Source organism: Diuraphis noxia, unplaced genomic scaffold (assembly GCF_037042655.1).
Source record: "Diuraphis noxia isolate RWA-SAM2 unplaced genomic scaffold, SU_Dnox_SAM2 contig0001, whole genome shotgun sequence".
Taxonomy (NCBI): domain Eukaryota; kingdom Metazoa; phylum Arthropoda; class Insecta; order Hemiptera; family Aphididae; genus Diuraphis; species Diuraphis noxia.
Genome location: NW_028301711.1, coordinates 21,496,191 through 21,518,440, shown reverse-complemented (window position 1 = coordinate 21,518,440; position 22,250 = coordinate 21,496,191). Strand labels below are relative to the sequence as shown.

Genomic DNA, 22,250 nt, shown 5'->3' with positions numbered 1-22,250 from the left:
AATAATTATTATATATGTGTATAATATGTAAGTTTATAACGAACGATTTGTGTTTGCAGATAATAAAATGTTGTTGTTTTTTTTTTATATTCTCTTCGATCGATTATTGTATTTTTACATTTGAATTTCAAAATAAATATGACGCAACGAACCTAAGGCGATTCGAGTGAGCAATATCAACTATTGTTATATTATGCTCGTATATATATTACAATAATGTTGTAATATATATATGACCTATAGGTATTCAAAATTTAACGCGTGTAATAATATTTTAATATTTTATATTTGTCGTAGTATGACTATACATTTAAACTTTACAACTCGCCGATGTAACAATAGCGATTTTTACCCTCACTTTGTTATGTCGTTTATTGTATTCTTTTTGTGGCCTCACCCCCCCCCCCTTCCCACAAAACGGGGAAATGAAATTTTAAGAGGAATACACTCATTCTAAATTAGACAATATTTTATAATATATAAAATCGTGTATAATATAGGAAATAATTAAATACTTATAAACTAAAATATTTAGTACGTGGTCCAAAATTTGATGACGGGGGGGGGGGGGGCAGGTTGCTGGTTTCGGGCAAACAAACGAGATGGTGGGTGCGTTTTGAGAAAAAAAATATTGTATACCATCCTCGTACGCACTACGGAAATAATAAAACATATTATACATAGAATGTGATGTATAAATATAACTAGGTCCGTGAATGATGACGACTATAATATTATGTAAGTACTAAGTATATATATATATGCCGTTTGGCGGGCTATGTTTAAACGACCTTATAACAGTAAAATATAACAACATTTTGGTATTTTGGGACGCCGTCCGTGTGGCTGTTTTTCATTAAATTTTTTTTTTTCGGAGTCCTCGGAAATCCAATACCTACCTATACGATCGCGCATCAATCGCGCGCGCGCAAAATGCACTGCATGACGTGCGACGTCATAATATCGCATCGCATAAGATTATTATCATCGTAAATCGTATGGGTATATATCGGTAGGTACCCACCCGTTGCGCGTCTATAGTCCGTCGTGATGTGATCGTCGTGATGATTTGTTTGCGAACGACCGAGCCGCCGCCGCTGACTTCCTCGACGACATTATTATATTATATGCACCGGATCAATGGGATTCCGCAACCGGCAGCTATCCGGCTTGTAATATACGACGTATTTAGCGGCACGTAATGAGGCCATACAAAAATATGATGCTAAATGAGAGTGTATAATATATAGGATCGCGTGGACGCTGTACACAGTAATGTTTTGCTGTTTTATTTATTATTATGCAGACGCTAATAATATTGTATAGGTATATATTAAATTTATAATATCAGAGAATTTTGACAGCCTGTTCGGTGTACTATGTTGAACAATAATAGTTGAACAGAGACATTCTTGACAGATAGAGACATAAAAAGCTGATAAAAACAAAAAACATGTGGGCTTGAGGTGAAGGTACCGTCCGGCGACAGCATTATACGGCGGCTGTATAGGCATAAAGATATATTTTAGTAAATTTAGACAGGCGCGATTTATAATATTATAGCTGTATGACCTTAAATCGCAAAAGAAAATATAAAGTGTTTTTTAAATTAATAATCGAGATGTGTATATAGTTTTTTAAACAATGTTTAATAATCACCTAAAGTATAAAGTTGGCGTATGACCTTAAATCGCAAAAGAAAATATAAAGTGTTTTTTAAATTAATAATCGAGATGTGTATATAGTTTTTTAAACAATGTTTAATAATCACCTAAAGTATAAAGTTGGCATGTTATACAATGTAAATCATTATTAATGTTAAAAGTTCAATAAAATTGTGTTTATCATAGTTTATTAGAAATAACGCATAATAGTCACTCTTTATGTAATCCACGTACTTACTGATTTTTGTTTTTTAATAGATAAACTCTTTTTAAATTGAGTTACTATTTAATATTTTGTACCATATTAACTTTTGTGTTTCCTTTATTCGAGTTAATTATTTCGATGGTTTCGTATAATGTTTGTGTGTGGTATAATCATTATTATATTATTATGTTGCAAACCCGATGTGTCGTATTTAAGGAAAGCAACAGTTACTCATTCACTCCCGATACTCTTTTTAGATATGCAATAATTTGATGATATCAAAAAATGGATTAACATTTTTAAATTATTATTATGCAAAAATAATATATAGCATCTTATTAAACGCACATATGTATATATAATGATGTACGCGGCGAGTTAGTTTCAGTAAGTATTTATAGTGCGTTAAGCGTTGTTAATTAATAATTATAAGACTCGATTAGTAGTGCGTTTTGTTAGTACATACGTATATATAGCAATATCGTAAAAAACGAAAACGTTTTTAGAATATTTTTTTCCACGCGTTTAACCGGATGTTGTAGTTTTTAGATTCCTCCCTCCCAGAACATTTTATACTCTCAGACTTGCCGTCGTCGAGCATGTAATATATTAATTTCTACTGCTGGAACGTATATTGTATTATATATTATTCTATATATAGTTGCATGACGGGGCTGACGGGTAGAATCATAAAGGACTAAACGGTATAAAAACCTCGCAATGGACGAGATTGTGTTCAGCTCGAATTAATCCTAATCAAAATGATTAACCCGCGTATTGTTGTAGTCGTCATATTAAGAAACCACCAACAATTGCGTATCTCGTATACATAATAATAATAATGAAACAAACGACGGCGTTCACTCCGTTGATTCACTTGTACTGCAATCAATTTGTTAGCATAATATTATATTAAATATAAGACGTCTGCAGTCATAGGTAATGATTTTTGATGTCTTAATATTATGTTATGAGTGTACTTGCTGCAGCGACGACAGGGACCGCATTATTATTTCATTAAAAACACGTGTGCCCATCATAATAACATAATGAATGGCGATCCTTATTATTGTCTTCTACAGATGTCCTCCCGACCCTTTCGTGGACCGTCAACAGCCAGGGAAACGATTTCCGTCTCGAATAATTACAAAGTCACTGCTATAGTATAATATTCACTTCATAATAAATTTTATATACGAACAATATAATGTTTTAGTATACGAACGTACTATTATTTAGAGCTTAATCACGGCGCCGGCGGTGACTTCAATGACCACCTTAACTGATTATAATCGTCTCTCGGCCGGAGAATAAATTTTTGTCGTTTATCGCCGCACGCGAAACGGAAAAACCGTCGTCTCGGCTGGTCGCACACGTCGGCTCAGCGTATAATGGAATCGCATTTTATAATAATAAAATCATAAAAATACTATTTTATACGCCTGTTATGGGTAGGTAAAACATTGTTGAGTATATTTCGTAAATAATGGCTGGCCAATTATATTATACGATATTATTATTAAATCAGCTATTACCTTGTGATGGTGATGGTGACCAGTCATTATATATATATACCTAAGATTAGATTATGCCTATTATATATTGTATAGTATATAATTTTACTCGTCTCTGTCCATCGCTCTCGCCCCCCTCCCTCACCCCACGAGCAGCTATAAAAAAAAAAAACACTTTTATTATTTATCCGTCACCCATTGCCGTCATAATAAGCGGTGCGGCGTTTAAGACATCATCATCGCTGTGGGTGGCAACAGACGAAGACCTGCAAGTACCTACACGTCACGTTCATATTATAATATTAGGCAAATATCGATACACGCGTATACGCACATTATTATTATTATTAATTATTATTATTATCAGGGGAGAGACTTTATTAGTATTTTGATAGGGGGCACATGTAAATTGTATAATTTTAATTTTAATCGATAGCTAATGGCTATAAATTAAATATGTGTCAATTTAGAGACTGAATAAGCTGCGTAAATCCTGTTTTATCAATTTCAATGCAAATAATTGGTAGTTGTTATTAAATTAATTTTTAATTTATATGGTACTCGTAGTTACATGTTAAAAATTGGTCGATAGGAAATTGACTGTGCCCCTCCCCCTGAATCCGCCACTGATTATTATTTGTTATTATTGTTATGATAAACCGCAGTTCGATCATATACCTGTGCGGAGTGTCCCATATAAATATATAATATTATTGTAGTCGACGAATTGCGGAGCTTTCGGAGTGCAGCGTTTGAAGGAGAAGAGACAGAGACAGAGGAAAGAAAAACTTTTCCCGTAAACAATAGGACGCGATCTCAATATAATATAATAACAATCGCACGCGCGCATAGGGTCAAAAAGTGGTAACGTTTCCGGCAGAAAGTGGTGACGCTATTCTTGGCCGACAACTGTGTAGGTACTTATAAATACCTAACATTGCCACGAACCTTTACGTATCATTATTATTTTTTTTATCATAATAAAATATATTATTATACAAACCTAACCAATGCAAAAGGTATATTATGTATTTATATTTTAAATTAATACGCCTCGAAAAAAGTCGGCACGACTGACCGACCGTACTGAATACGGAATACGTATTATTATCATTGTAATATGGTCATGATAGGTATCCCACTTAATCGTTTGAGTTTCCCCTCTGCTAAGCATCACCTGTGTATAATCGGACGGAGGTGCACTGTGTAAGTCATTTTATTATAATAGACAACGCAGCGAGTTGGCTGATTTAAAATAATATACACTGTTACAGCGGTTCCCAACCTTTTTAGCAGGCGGTGCCCTATTGTTTGTACAAATTTTGTTAGGTGCACTTCTGTGAACATCACGAGAAACGTGATAAAAATAAACACTAGTTTTCATTCATAACTGATTTAAATAATTGTATTGAACATATTAGTTATAATTATTAATAAATTATAATTTTATTGTTGAAATTAAAAAAAAAAAAATTCTGGTTTAATAGTGAAAAATAATAATTAATGAGATATTTGAGGCTGCTTATTTTTAGAAAGTTTGGCAATGTTTTTATCTATTATTGAATTATTCGACACATATTAGAAACACTATATTTAATATTGGATATACAGATGGTATTCTAAGTAGTTTTGTACGTAAAATAATTTTTTGTCTTTTCAACTACCTACAATACATTATTAATATATATAATTTAATAATTTTTTTCATTCTCAGATGAGCCGTGGTGCCTCTTAAATGAGCTCACGGGTTGCAGGTTGGGAACCGCTGAATTAAACACTTAACGTAATAATCATTATAATATTATACTCGTCGTCGGCGGCGGTGGTGGTATTATTAAAATGCGTCAGGTTCATTCATGAAATTTTTATTGCACATCTTCGTGTATATGCCTACTATCATAGGCGTGTCTACGGGGGTGGCAGGGTGGGCACCGGCCTCTACAGTGACTTGATTCTTGGCGTAAAATCTACCATGGTTGAAACACAAATTTCTATATAGTTAGTAGTGCTATATAATTTCCATACAAAAATAAAAAGTCACAAATATAGATTATAAAATACAGATCGTTGTAGTAAGTAAAAAATTTAAATTTTATAAATTGCCTCCCCAGCCACGAAGGCCTGGACACGCCTATGCCTATAGGATTGTTTCCGGACGAAATGCGTACCATTCATAACACACGAACTCGTATAGTAACACGATGACACATTTTATTTACTATAAAATATTTTATGATGGTTTATTCCATCGAAATTGAATGATAATTGCAGCGTACGGTGCACCGCGAGCGACCGTACGCAATAATATTATCATCACCGCATTCCGTGTATATAATGACCAGGTATATACCACGCACACTGTAACTGCATGCCTGAACGGCAGAATATTATTATTGTTGTGTATAGGACAATAAATCAATGTAACAAGAAATCTCGATCGAAACTATACGTTTATCGGATTTCGGCTCGACGGCGATGAGTGGGTTTTGGGTTTCAAACGAAAATAAGTAATCTCATTTTTATATAACATACACACTGCACGTGATTTATAGTAACACGCGGCGCGTGTCGTTATAATACGATTTTCCACTCTCGTATTATCAAATACCTACACACACACACACACATCAACAGTATAATAATTTATCCATTGAGAACAATAACGTAATTCGAGGGATGATTAATGGGTGTATAACCTGTGACGTGCGTAATCATATATTGTATAAAAAATGAAAAAATAAAAAAATAAACCATAGAATATTAACCAAATAATTAAGCGAACGCGCTGCAGTGGCACTCGAAAGTCGAAACATATTTTAAACGTAATAATAATAATATTGTACTGCGTACTATATATTTATACTGCCCTACCTCCTGCAGCCCACTTAAAATACGGTTTTTACGAAATGCATTATTATTCTTTTGCGATTATTTAATTAATACGACACGATTTTGATTAGGTATGAAACAATATTTTTTACCATTTTCCTCAACAAGAGTTGGAACACGCTGCACGCTACAACCCACAGATTTTATATAATATACATACTTATTTACTTTGTATATATATATATATGCAAACCTGTCGAGTTAATGATAATTTTGACTATATATAATCAACAATGTAAGTCGATAGAAAAACTTTTTAAGGAGTTTATAAAGTTATGTGGAAACTTTCACTTAACTATTATCAATATAAATTAAGTTATTTTTTTAAATATACAAATAGTCCGAGTATTAAGTAATAATATGGTTTAAATTTAAAATCATGAGAAACAAATTGCTATGTAATATACGCATCATTAATAATAATAATAATTGTATTGTAAGTATTTATTATTCAATTGTTTATAAATTATAGGTTATAACTTAACTTGGAGTTTGGATTTGATTAAATGGAAGTATATATAGTTATTTATCAAGTTTATTTCAATAAAAATCATTAAAGTTATACCTAATACAATTTAAATTTTAAAAGTCAAAATTTACTCAACTTAAAATTTTTAGATCGTTTATTCCCAGGCTTGCATATATATATGTACACAGATTTATATTTTATTTGACCGAATTTTTATTGTATATGAATCGCTCTTGCAGTGGTATCTGATGCAGTCTTACACAATATTTGTGTACAAATTAAACGACATCGTTGCTGTATAATAATTAGTCTGTTAATTGTATGCATGTTATTTTTACTCAATAGCCTTTCATTGCCACTGTCAATTTAATAATATTATGTGATGTAATAACGTATAGTATGTTATGCTGACATGACGTTGTTATTTTTTTTTCTTTTTAACCGATAAATAATTTCGAGGACGTAGTATGATGATAATAATAATGAGTAATGTTTTTTTACAATTTACACGAATTTTTCTCTATAAATGCCCGCAGTGCTGGTACCAAATATGTAAAATATAAATAATATAACAACAATAATAATATATAATCATCGAGTGTAAAATATTCCGAATAATAATACTATTATTCGCCGGCTGCAGTTGTATATAGGAGGTAATAAGTACCGCGTATTATGACGGCATGATGGAAAAAATTTGAAATTTGAGATGCACTACACATAAACGCCGCTGCAGAAGTGTTATAGTATAATAACAATATATTATATATTACATATTATTATTTTTATGTTTCCGGCGGAACTGGATGGAAAAAATAAAAAATAACAACATCGAAATATAACAACGTAAAACTTTTTGGCTGTATTATACTCCAAACGTCCGACATCGCTATAAATACGACCACTATATGTATATATATATATATATATATATATGTATGTACATATTGCACGGTTTATTCAATTGACGCACGTGATGGTCATGTCATGGCGTCCACACCGCCGCCGCCGCCGAAATAAACGCGCGAGCCGACGACGCGCGCAACATTGTCATGCAAAACACGCATCGTTCGCGGACTCTTGTGAAGTCGCCGCTGACGCTTTTGCATACGAAATCGCGGTTTCCGACGCAGGTGCTATTATATTATGCGTCAACGCACGGGCGTAGTAGATATATATGGGTAGGCACCGTGAAATCGGCGGCCGCGTTGAATCTCGAGGCGGCTTGCCCATTCATGGCAAATCCGAAATCAAGATAACCGCGGGCACCCCCGCGGGTTCCTGACCTTTTCGTGGGAATATATCGTAAATGTTTGGACCACGCGCGGTCACACACGACAATACTGCAGGTAAATAAAATAATAATATATATACGGACGTGCAGTTCCGACTTTATCGTTACGGCGGCGGACGTATATTATGTTTTATATGGAGATAAATTTGTCTAAAAAACCGTAAAAAAAAAAAACCAAACCAAACAATAGGCGATCGCCGGGACGATATGGATAGCTGCTGCTAGCTTTATAATATATATATATATATGGAATGAAATAACAACAACAATAGTAAAAAAAAATTAAAACGACCGTTGCAGTTGTAATGGTCGCGATAAATAATAATAACAATAATAATTATATTAGGCAATGCACTACAATGACGTGCGACGAGCATAACGTCTATAATACCTATAATATAAAAATATTATATATTATTAGGTATATTGTAATTGTGTGACGGTTGAAACGAATCGCGGGAACGAACAACCAACACTTTTCGTCTTAATTTTTAATCGTTTTCCACCTTTTGGGTCGTAATATATCATACGAAACGTATTTCCTATATACCTCATGCAGCACAAGTATATGACCCGCGATTCCGTCTACTGTGCCTACATCGGAGTCTCGTATATTATATATTATACGTTATGATCATGATAATAGCATATAATAAGGGGGCACTTATATTATAATATATAGCTGGTCTATTACGTGGTCCATTATGTTCGCGCAGGTATAATATAAGCCCATATAGGTTTATAATAAAGTCAAGGGAAAAAGAAAACGTACTCCACGAGACTGGTTACAATATATAGGTATATAGTATACCTATAATATATTCTATCATATAGGTACCTACGATTATGATTTCATGATGCCGAAAACGAACGGCGGCGTCGATATAATTAAGAGCGCATTGACATTTTTCGGAAACGCCAGGGATTTTCGATCCGAATCAGCCCCGTCGTTCCGGTTCAACAGTGTCTGTATATATATACAGAGGCGGTTCACAGACACGCAAGCGACGTCTGCTGCGAAGAAAATCGTTGTTCGTTACTGTGTCATTATCGAGAGGTTTTTTTTTTTTTAACGGTCTGCAGTATACCATTATATTATGTACATTATACGCGTACACATAATATATAATAATAGTATATCTAACAATAATGACACATAATAACACACATCGCGTCTAATAATAATAATAATAATAATGTCTGTCTGCCCGACCGCGGTCCCTTAAAGAAATCTGGCGCGGGGAGAAAATTTATATAACCCATCACAAACGGTCCCGTTTTTTCGAGGCGTGTTCGTGTTATGCTATCGTTTCGCTATGTATATTCGACTCTTTATTTTATACATATATATATATATATATCGCGTCTCCCCCCTCGCTCCACACGTTATCATCCCTTTTCCGGACCTTTTCATACTGCTTCCATTCCTATTCATTTATTTCAGACAAGTACGTCGAATTACGGGCACGGCCAAGGGTGAGTCGCGATGTTTATTTATATGCTGCTGCGTCCCTATCGCCTGCGAAATCCGTCCGACGATCGGCATCGTCGTATATCCTCATCACATTATATATAGCGACGGTTCCGCCTCGTCGCGGTCGTGTCCGCGGCAGTTTCCGTCTGTAGGACGGCTCACGGTGACAATCATATATATTATACAGAGTGTTCCACATGCAGATAATATTTTCTGCAAGATTTTATAAAAAAAATAAACCACAACTCTGCGGTATCCGCTGGTTGCTATGTGATGCGTTTGTTTAGTCCACCTCTGCAACAACTAACTCTTTTGAATTTATATATTTAAATGTATACACAGGTACCGCGAGAGAAGAATCCTTCACAGGGTTATTGTAACCCAGTGACCTACAATAGGTTCGCGCGATTTCGGACCGTGTATAGGTTTGGTCTTATACCGTCCTGCAGACTTACACCGTCGATGGCCCACACTGCAGTTTTGATTGGTGCGGCAGTTGCTTCTGTTTAAAAGTGATGTAATACCTATACATAATGTCGTTTTGAAACCTGCATTCGAAAATCATTATTATTGTTTATGCGGAACACTCTGTATATAGTAAAAATATATAATAATATGTCGTGTACAATACATTATTATAGACGGACATTAATATAGAGACCAAATTAATCGTTTACAGCGCGATGACGGGGGTACGTTGATTGATCCGCACCACCCCGTACAATATATTTATATTTTACATTAGTAAACCAATGGTGGGAAATGACGCGAATTCGATTTCGGTCGTAAATTGTCGATCGCATAATCGTTTCGAGGCCGGCAAACTATAAATCGTAGTTATAATATTACATCACTATACTTGTTAAAACTATATTTGATATCTACCTCTATTTCGATATTATTATAATATTATGTCGTACTCGATTCATGGTCCTGCTGCTACAGCTGTACAGCACTTTTTCGCCGAAGCACATGTCGCACCTCATCGAGATGACCATCAATCATTGTCGTCATATAGGTAGATAATAAAGAATGGACAGGTCGTAACTATGCTTATGACCAGTGGCGTCAATCTCGAAAAATATAACAGGTGTTCACTTTAAAAAAAACTGGTATCCACCCCTTCGGGTAACCCCAAAAATGACAAATTTCATAATAAACTTTTTAACCTATACCTACATGCAAAGTTAATTTTTGATTTCTGTGGTAGATATAATATATAGATAATATTCTATTAAACTATAATTATACGAGTATTTATTTATACGTATTGTGATTTGATAATGAAATAGTGGGGTCTGGATGTCCCAACAGTTATAACCCACAAACCACAGTTATGAAATGGGTGTTTGAGCATCTATCACGGCTTATAACATTAGATGCCTCGTTCCTAGAGTACAGATGTCTTCTGTCTCTCAAAGGTGCCTATTATTATATGACGTATTAGACTTCATAGACGCCCATAGATAACAGAACAAAAAGCTCCTACATGGTCTATCCATCCTTTATTATCTATGTCCGTCGTCATGCGATCGATACAATCATATTATGATGTTGCGGATACCTAAAGGTACGTCATGATGGATAGGTCTTTCAAACACCGATAACTCCTTATCATAACCTCGTCGCTCGCCGTGCACATAGCAAAACGCGTTTCGTTTGTGTGTGTGTGGTGGCATGCTATGTTGGTGCATCTGTACGACTTACCTATGGTATATGTATATCGTATACTGTTGTGTGTTTTATACATTTGTGAATATTATTATTTACAATATAAACAGTACTTTTATATGTGTGGTGTAGAGCTATACCGCAAGGCTGCAGTGGCCGCGATGATTTTCGTTGGGTTTTTTCCCTTTAAATAGAAAAAAAAATAAAAATATATATATATATATATATATATATATCGTATAATATAATGTAATGTGGCATATTGAATAATAGTGCTCCGGCAAGGACGACGCTGCGACCAAACCGCCGGATTGACTCCCATATAAGGCTGGTCTCCGGGCAGCTTTCTCATTGGCCGCGGGTCGGGCTCTCTCACACACGTCGACGACGATGATTATTGTAACACGTTCATCGAGTCCTCGGATGGCAGGAGAAAAAAAAATCATCACGACGTAATATTATTATTATTATTCGTTCCGCGTTATATCTAGCTCCATTCGTCGAGACCGCGGAGCACACTGTTTAACGGGTGTTATCCCACAGATTTGCTATTGAGCGGGCCTAAGTCATCGCAAACGATTCGCTTGTTTGCGGTTATAATATATGTTATTATTATTATTGTAAAACGTCACGGGGTTCGCCTTCAGGTCGATTAAGTCACGCCAACACAAATCGCGCGAGCACATCTGCTGCGTAGGTATATATATCGCATAAACATTCGAAAAATATAAATTCCTACGATTAAAACTGTGCGTAATAATATTATCTTGCTGCTGCAGCCATATGTATTTATTTACAGGCCAATTTCCCCCAATTTCAAGCACATTTATGTTATAATAGCGCAGACATAATACGCCCAATCAAACAAATTAAACATAGTTATAGGTAATAACCCTGCACACTTTTAGGAATTTAAAATTGTTATTTTTAATTCCAAAAACCTGAAAGTCGAAGTCGGTATATCATACCCTTTAAGCTTTTCTAATTTTTCTAAAATTACTATATATATAATATAATAATATTAGACTTGTTGCACGATACAAAACACTCTGTCTATATGCTTGTAAATCATTTATATTCTACATTTTGTATACTACCTATGTCATCAGTTACGTTTGTGCACTTTTTTATTGTACGATAAAAGTTTGACCGCACTCGGCTGCACTGTGCGTTCGCGGGATTTCGGACGTATAATAGTTATATTAGCTTCAATTATTATATTATTATTGGCGACCGACCCGTTAAAATGTATATGCATACATGCGAGACGGAGAAGACGCGAGTGCGAAAACCTCCGCCGCGAAAAATCAGAGAAAGTCCGGTGACGGTTGCTGAACGGCGGTCGGTCGGTCGGCCGCCCGAAGAATTCAGTTTCCATACATGGCGTTTGCTTACGGTAAAATCGGCGGCGGCAGCCTCGCGCGACCGACCATGTGTGTGTGTAAATTGTTATAAGGCGTATAATATAAAATAATGTATTATTATTATTATTATAACCTTGCCGGACCAAAGACGTATTTTATTCCGTATCACGCGGCAGGTTTTTTTTCTTCATATCATCGTATATATATTATATATCCAAAGCGAAACGTTACCTACCCGCGACGAGCGCACACACACACACGATATTATCAAATTTTCGTACAAGACGCGACGGCCGCCGAGACCTCATGAGGATGACGTTTTATGTAGTATTATAATTATTATTATTATTAGTGTCATAATAAAAATCGTTTTAATATAATATTATTTATATTGTGTTTGTACACCGCAAGTCGACCTTTATATATACATAATATTAATATACAGATCGTATCTCCGTCGCGGCTTGTTGCAGTATAGTTGCAGTTTTTCGCACGACTCGCTGATTTTTTTTTGCGGCTGGTGACATGATATATACGTACGAGGTACGACGAATATGATAATATTATTTCGTGGCCGTACACCTATTATACTTATATATACCAGTTGTCATTATGAACGACATTTTTTTTTTTTTTTTCTGGTCTGCGGCGCCTGTGAAGATGATACGATAGACCGCAAAACCGCGTGCGGTATTATTGTCTCGCCGTCTCGACATATATTTTGAACCACAGTCTCTATTTTAGTGTTAATATTCGCACAAAACAACCTTACCATAACAACGATTCCCCGGCGGTCTTCATCCTCTCATCGAGTTACCCGCGATGGCTGTTAAAAATTTAATTTTTTCTCTCACCGTGACGTCACGCGCGCCGAGTTTTAATGGGAATTAATAATCATTTAGATTTTCAAACGACCGACCGACCCCCTTCCGCAGTCACATATCTGTAATAATTAAACATGAGCAAAAATGCTATCAATAACTTCTATGTTATATGAATAGATGGGGATTTTACCGTAAAATAAACACTATTAAAAAATTTACGTAAATTTATGTAAATTTACGTAAATTTTTTAATAGTGTATATTTTTTTTTTATTAATTTATTATGAACTCAATAACTTGCTTACAACTCAGCTAACCAACACTACCACTGGACATTTGTCCACACTTAACCTCAAGTATTATATTTAAATATGTATGAGTATGAATAGTATGATGAATAAATTATGCAAATTTGAAATAATTTGAAGAAACGAAAAATAACAAAAATAAACTTATTATAAATATATTTATACTTCACTTTATTCCTTTATTGCTTGTATTATACTGATATAAATCAACAATACAAATGATGAGGTAAACAATCAGTTATCACTTATCATTAATCAGTAATCAATCATTAATTATTAATCACATACTATAAATTACTATATAAATATAATTAGGTATACGTATACCGTATTCAGTATGCGTGAACGGTGGTTGGTGGGTTATTTATAGACTATAGTGTACAGTGTACTTGTGTACTGCGTTCGGGGAATGGTGATAATTTGAACTGGTTTTACCAAATTCTAGTAATATTAAGTATATTGACGTATCGACAACAACGGTCTACGGATAGAAATGTCACTAGTGATAATGTATATATGAAAACATTTGAAATAAGTGGTCACTCGATTTTTAGAACGGTAAAAAATATATCGGTAAAATTTACCGATCTCCCATCTCTTGTTATAATATGCGATCGTTGACTGTACGATGTTAAAAACGCATCATGACCTGCCCTATTTATTATTCCATTAATCTGTTTGAAAGTCGACGCGACCGTTCTTATATACGCGAGCGATGTGCAGCGTTTTATTGGGTTATCTTTTCGTTTATATGTATATACTATTATGATACCTACTGATATAAATATATTATTATTATTATTATTACTATACGCTATGCGTCAAGGCGTCTCGATTAATTCTCAAAGAATCGTTGTAAGATATTTTTCGACGAGTTCCGAATAAAAGTGAAAAAAGTAGGTACCTAGAATTAGGAAGGTATACATTTCCGGTTCAACGTGCAAATAAATATTGTTCCGAGTGGAATTTAAAAAAATATATATTAAATCGGTTTTGTTTAGTTACGTTTGACTGTTAACCGGTATACCTTTGACCCAGAAATAATCAAACGTAATGTACATACGACTATTGTAAATTCCTCTTAGATGAAATGTACATTTTAATGGGTATTGCTAGGAATGTTAGGTTGTTGATGACAGTCGTACACAATCAATGTAAATGATAAATTCAGACGAGAAGACCAACAGCTTATTACTCATAAATGTTTTACGTGGGTCGTTAAGTACAATAATAAAAATATGTTCAATTCTCACCTATCGTAAATGTGATGACCTCGGCGTGGATGAAGAATGTACGCGTTATTATTAATTATTAGGTACCTACATACATTTTTTTTCAAATTTAAACATACCCACAATTATTATTAATCGTTGATCAATGTGTTTTTTAATAAGTTTGTTGTGCTATATTATTGTATTGCGCGCAAGCAAATTAGTTTCTATTAAATCTCCAATTGAAATATATATGCTGCAACCATGAAACTATTTTGATGAGTATACCTTTTATTGGACACAAAATATTGATTATAATAATTTGTTTCGACGATTCGCACTGTGCAATTGTATGCACAATATGACTAGACTTAATCAAAGTTTACGAAAGGAAAAAACAAAGAGTATTTCGTATTTTTTTGTACACATAAATATAACCACGTGCCTATTCTTTTACAGTAGGCATCGAATTCTATATTTATATGCATTAAAGTGAACGATTTTTCTCATGAGCAATTAGTATTAGAAATAAATAATGTGTTGCCTATTTATTTATTTTTATTTAATTCTATTTAATATGTGTATGTTCGTAATTAATGAAAAACAGAAGTAAACGTTGGTATACCTACATAGATAATTACAAAACCAGAAATTAGGACCGGGGAATAGGGGCAACTGATTACTTACCTAACATCATAATATTGCCCCAATGAAAATCATTTAGTCTCACTGCAAATAAACGAGATAAATGCAAATAAAAACAAACACTATATTACTGTATTAATTTTTAGGACAACTAACAAGTTGTGTAAAACTAAAATAAAAATACTGATTTCAAAATTTTTTTTTGTCTTTTACAGATATAGCCATGGACTGGTCAGATCACGCTCTCTGGTGGCCCAACCGTAACTCGTGGCTCACCAGGACCCGATCGACGTTGGATCAGTATGGAGTGCAAGCGGACGCAAAGCTGCAATTCACCAGAATGCACAAAACTGCACGCATCCAGCTGCCTGACCTCCGGTACGTGGACATGCGAGTGGACTTCTCCATAAAAACATTCAACGCCGTAATACAGATATGCAAAGAGCTAAGTGAGTATATCCAAGCCGACCAATCGATTTTATTGTGTATCCATCTACTGTAAAACGTCTGTAACTGAAGTGGCGCTCGGTGCAGAACAACGTAACTCCATCATTTGTAATTTTTTAAGAAACTTGAACTAACATTTTATTAACCCCCCTTGATCAAATACCGTTTGTAAAACATATATTTTTCATGTTTTAGATGTATATAATATAACATTACGTAAAGTCTTATTACCTTTGATTTCATTTACATTTTAATTAATTAATTTAAATATAATTTAGTTGAGATATATATATGGGTTTTAGCCCCGGAATTAAAATTATTTTTCATAAAATATCTCTTACATTGTTCGAAACCAAGACCAGATATCTCCTTTTGCATGGTATAAGCTTATCTGTCAGTCGGAGATGTATCGTTATTACCAAAATGTACAAATTGAGATACCTTGTTATTTTATTACACCTTATTGAACTGTTTGACGCGGAGGGGTGGTTTTTTTATATTTACTTATTTTTCTTTGCGATCTGTAGATATCAGACACCCAGAAGAATTGTCTCTGAGCAAGCCACTAGAACCGTATCACCTGAAGCACAACATGAAAGAAATGCAATACAACAACGGTCAAACGCCATCGCCCGATACCAACTCGTTTGCTGTAAATCACAGCCCATCCGGTTCCACCGGCAGTCTGGACATGACGTCTTCGCCGTTTATATGCGCTCCACTGAAAAATCACTCAACGCCGATCAGTTCGCCCGTGTCTGTGAGTACTTATACCGTTTTAAACCGTCGATCCATATAAATCGATATTTTTTTAATATAACGTTTTCGTGTTTTAAATTTTTTATTTCGTTCCACAGCAAAATGGAACTTGGAAAAAAGGATACAGCAAACCGGAAATGAATGGAAACGTAACGTCACTGGAATTGTTGAACGGATCCCTCGATACGTCTTTGGCTAATAGCCCACTTTCGCTGAATCAAGAGGTGCGAAACAAAGTTTTGAAACCAAAATCACTGGTAGAAAAAGCCAGAATGAATGTGGCGTGAGTAATATTTTTTAAACGTATAATATTATATGGTAACATCGATAACAACTCAAAAGTTTGGTCTCTTTATACACACATAGATGGTTGGATTCGTCATTATCAATAATGGAACAAGGTGTCAGGGAATACGACTTATTGAAATTGCGGTTCAAATTTTATTCTTTCTATGATTTGAATCCTAGACTAGATTCTGTACGCATAAACCAAATATACGAACAAGCCAAATGGAGTTTATTGAGTGGTGAAATTGATTGTACCGAAGAGGAAGCTTTAATGTTTGCTGCGCTACAGGTATGTTGTGATATCATGCTTGATAATACATATTAAAATATTTATAGATATTCAAGCTATATAATGTGTAGTTAACCGCGTTATTTCAAAGTTTAAATACTTTTTAAAATTTTTCATTGGACACGCGCATAAATGTATTGATATTTTTGGATTTCAGGTTCAAATAAATCTAAAAGCCAGTGTACCACAACCACTTTTGGAGACAACGGGTGGAGATGACGATATCGATGCTGCTCTGTCTGATCTTCAAATTACGCTTGAAGGGTTCCAGCCACAGAACAATGTCAATAATTTGGCACATGCGCCGGAGTTGACTGATTACTTGAGATTTTTGAAGTGAGTAATTTTCGTCTAATTTGATTTAAAATATGGTCAATACCGGTGTTGTTATAATTATTGTGAATCCCTGTATACAGGCCAAAAAAATTTACGCTGAAAGCGTTTAAACGTTATTGGTTTACATGCCGAGATTTACATTTGAGGATGTACAAAACGGCGGAAGACGCCGAAGTCGGTGCACTTCCCGTGCACAGTGTCAGTCTCAAGGGATGTGAGGTAACTCCGGACGTGAATATTTCACAGAACAAGTTTGGTATAAAGTTGGAAGTGCCCAGTTCAGATGGCATGACCGAGATGTGTATTAGATGCGAGAGCGTAAGTGTTACGATGCTATTAAATCGATCGAATAGTGCGATGACGGCGTAGAAATTATTTGCTGACTTTTGACAACTTTTAAACGCACATATTATATTATAGGAGGAGCAGTACGCCAAATGGATGGCTGCTTGTAGACTGGCGGCCAAAGGGCGCCCGTTGTCCGATCACTCTTATGAATCCGAGGTGAAATCGATCAAAGCGTTCCTCGAAATGCAACATCCGTCGATCATCCAGTCACCCGTCATTAGCCCGTCCATGTTGGACATCTCGGTCGAGGACTACATACCGCACAGATTTTCCAGAAAACTCAAGGGAAAGGTAAGCATTACAATCAGCACGGCTCGGTCGTAAAAATACCTACCATGACCAAAGACGGTCATTAACTAAAAGACAGATAATGTATCGACAATATAAATCCGTTTTTTCCTCATGTAGCTGGTCCAGCGTATACTCGAAGCGCACGCCAACCTCAAGGAATTGACTTTGATGGAGGCAAAGATGAACTACATCAAAGCGTGGCAGTCGTTGCCCGAGTTCGGAATCTCACTGTTCGTCGTCAAGTTCATGGGCCACAAGAAAGAAGAGCTGCTGGGCATAGCGTACAACCGTTTGATGCGCATGGACATCGCAACCGGCGATCACATAAAGACATGGAGATATAACACAATGAAGGTGCGTTTATAATTATAATAACGTCATGACGAATAGATGAGTTGAATCATCAGCTACGTAGTGTGTCGTGTCGTTCGAGGGTGTGGCATGAGTATGGTCATAACCAAATCTGGTTAAATTTGAGTGTTGCTGTGTACTTGGTACACCCGGATGAAACTTGGTTCCTATAATATAATATAGATGATACCAAAAGAGTAATGTCCAATCACAATAAAATTCGATCGACACAACACGACACGACACGACGCTTATTATTTATCCCTTTCACGTTCCCACCATCGCCCACAGGGAAATCACAATAATTTGCATATTCTCACGTTTGTTTTGTCCCGTCCAGGCGTGGAACATCAACTGGGAGGTCAAACACATGATGGTGCAGTTCGAAGAAGGCAACATAATATTCGCCTGCCAGTCGGCCGACTGCAAGGTGATACACGAGTTCATCGGCGGTTACATATTCTTGTCGATGCGTTCCAAAGAGGTGAATCAAACGCTGAACGAGGAGCTGTTCCACAAGCTGACCGGTGGCTGGTCATAACGTGTCGCAGTGCGCGACGTGGTGTACGGCGAGATGACTATTAATATTAATTGTAACGTTCGTCTCGCTCTTACACCTAACCTCATACGAAACAATCGAACAAACGAGATGAATGCAAATCGAAAATGATGTACATATTATTATTATCTCGCATGATATAATATTTATTTATTTCACCTCCAAAAATTTAGCTGCTTATACCGTAATGCGTGTAGAAGCAGCAAGTTTCAGGGGGAGGAGGGAATGTGCGACAAAGAGGAGGTCACTGTTTGTTTCCTTGTTTACGTTATTTTTTTTTTTTTTGTAAATTATTATAACAAAGTGCGTTAATATGTTGTTTGCCCATTTATTGATATAACATAATATTGTTTTAAACGATTATATAATATTGTTTATTTTCGTTGCGTAATATTAAAAAAAAAGTATTAAAACGTATAGTAGTAAGCAGTTAATATCATAATAAATAATATTATGTCTAAAATTATTAGTATACAATTTGTTTGTGTTTAGAAATAGAGTTATCATATTTTATGTAATATAGGTAATAAATAATAATTATGATTATAAATCGCTAATAATAGGTTATTAATAATAATATTATAACAATATGTTGTTAGGTAGATATGTAAAATGTGCGCAGATGCTAAAGGGTGGTACCGACACCAAATTTTCTGTTCGTTTGGCTTCTGTGTTATTACTAATAAAGTAATAACTAATAGTAATAATAATAATAATATTATTGTTTAAGAATAACAATAAATTTACAACTTTCTGCAACAGTCGTTATGATAATATTATTATCTGTGTGTAGGTATATTTTCAAAATAACGTTGAACTAATTTGTATTTTTTTTTTGATAATACGACGAACACAGTTATAGTGATGTTATGCACCGAGTTCGTTTCATTGTGTAGTAAAGTTATCAACTTCTATTTTATTGCAATTTTATTTTATTTTATTTTTTAGCTAAAAATTAATAAACCAGGATATACTTCCTACCTACATATTTTTGTTTTATATTTATACGAAACAAACGTCGTACACGGGATTTTAATGATTAAAACGATATATTCTTGCAATTTCACTTAACGGTAGTACTTACAATACCTAATTTTACAAAATATATACATTCGTCTATTATAATGTTTTATATATAATAATATGTATTATATATTTGATTAAAATAATATAATATAAACACAATATACCTGTGTAATATAATATTTATACATTATATTATATAATAATAGATTGTAAAAGTTGTTCTTTATTCTTTTTAGATTTTACCATAATATTATATAATTCAAATATAATGTTTTATTTTTAGTTAAAAAAAAAAAAACATAAATTTATACTTAAAACGGTGCTTTATACCAAAATTTTCTTTATAACACTGTTATAACATTGTAACTTAATAATATTATTGTTGCCCTAATTTTGTTTTAATTTGTGAATTTTTTTTATGTATATAGGCTTTATTATATTATTATTTTATTTTATAATATTATGTTGAAAAACTTCTATTAAAAAGGAAAATAAATTAACGCAGTAAAAGTATTTTTTTGATACCTAGTGCGTTTTATTTTCTCGATTTAATATCAAATTGTATTAACGAAAATGAAATTATAGCAATTTATTGTTGTTTACCATATAATATTATTTGTTTGGTTGTATAAATGAATACTTTTCTGGTCAGAGTAGGTGATGATTGTTTTCGCAATAGTTAATTAACTATATTTTATTGTTCAAAAAATGGACTTTAAGTCCCAATAATACCTAGATAATAAGTTAGTAATATCTAAGTATTTACTTTAAATACATTTGTACTACCTACATAAATGGAACTTTGTTGAACTGCTAAGAAGTTGATTAATGAACACTATATACTTTTCTATGAATTATTATTAAATTAGTAGAATATAAATTAATAAAATGTATATTGTATTAATGCATTGTTCAAGTATCTAATTTGTTAAAATTTAGTACTCATTTTTTTTTAATTTAATCTATTTACATTTTAACAACATAAAAAAAAATAAATAAATAAAAATAGAAAACGTATAATGATTTTGAATTATCCTCAACATAAAACTCACATACTTGCAAAAAAAAAAAAAAAAAAATTGTGATTATTTTATAATTACACCAAACAATATACAATGCAAAATGAGGTTAGACACCAGAAAACTTAAATTTCAATGTTAAACAATACTAAGAAAAATTGATAACCAATTCATTTTAATCCGCAGCCGAAAATTCAGAATTTGTTACCATCAGTCCATAACTGAAAAAGAAAACAAATTTGGCGTTTAAGATTTAGGTTACAAGTTCTGATTTTGTGGTTACCAATTATTACGAATTTTAGGTCACTAATTTCTAAGCAATGTTATTGACTTTGAAATTTGAATGTATCTTCATAAATAATTTTTTATTGGGTATTCAAGTGTATATTTTAAATAGTTTTAAAAATAATAATCTGTAACTGTACTTGAATGATTTTAAATAGTGAATTGTACAAGACTGCAGAAATAGCCTACTTTGTTTCTCTAATACATAAAATGTTTAAATGTTATACCATTCAGTGAATGTATATTATATGATACGGGTAGTGTTAACATTTGGATTAAGTCCACATTAGCCGGATAATACAATACTAGCAAACTGTTAACATTAATCGGATAATATGATAATATCATCCATGAACTTTTGGATATTGTCTAACACTCTTAACAACCATAAAAATGTATAAAATTGTTTTAAATTATTAACAATATTGAACATATCTAAAACACAATAAGAGATTACCGTAAAATGCATAAATTATTAATATGAATTTATTTTTCATTTTATTTAGCGTTTTGTATATTATCTAAAATTAAAACGAAAATGCCGTGCAATTACCATAAATATTAAGCTCGTAAATAATAAAATCTAATAATTAATACTATATTATATTGTTCACTTCATCGGTAGGATAACTGACTAATAACTCGGTTATAGGTTAATTAAGATATTATACTCTATAGCAATCCAACGCTTTATTATTGTATTTATATTCTGCTAATAACT

General features: G+C 33.7%; 1 protein-coding gene across 1 annotated transcript in view; it reads left to right on the top strand.

Annotated features, from left to right (window-relative positions):
- The window catches only part of LOC107168467 (unc-112-related protein-like), a 119,784-nt gene extending 98,655 nt beyond the window's left edge, over positions 1 to 21,129 (top strand). Inside the window, exons 2-10 of the mRNA XM_015517885.2 lie at positions 15,747 to 15,980; positions 16,506 to 16,738; positions 16,836 to 17,020; positions 17,104 to 17,314; positions 17,472 to 17,650; positions 17,731 to 17,968; positions 18,071 to 18,289; positions 18,407 to 18,643; positions 18,981 to 21,129. Of these exons, the coding sequence (XP_015373371.2) occupies positions 15,747 to 15,980; positions 16,506 to 16,738; positions 16,836 to 17,020; positions 17,104 to 17,314; positions 17,472 to 17,650; positions 17,731 to 17,968; positions 18,071 to 18,289; positions 18,407 to 18,643; positions 18,981 to 19,181 (1,937 nt within the window). The 3' untranslated portion in view covers positions 19,182 to 21,129. The remainder of the gene's footprint in view (positions 1 to 15,746; positions 15,981 to 16,505; positions 16,739 to 16,835; positions 17,021 to 17,103; positions 17,315 to 17,471; positions 17,651 to 17,730; positions 17,969 to 18,070; positions 18,290 to 18,406; positions 18,644 to 18,980) is intronic.
- Positions 21,130 to 22,250: the final 1,121 nt, after the last annotated feature.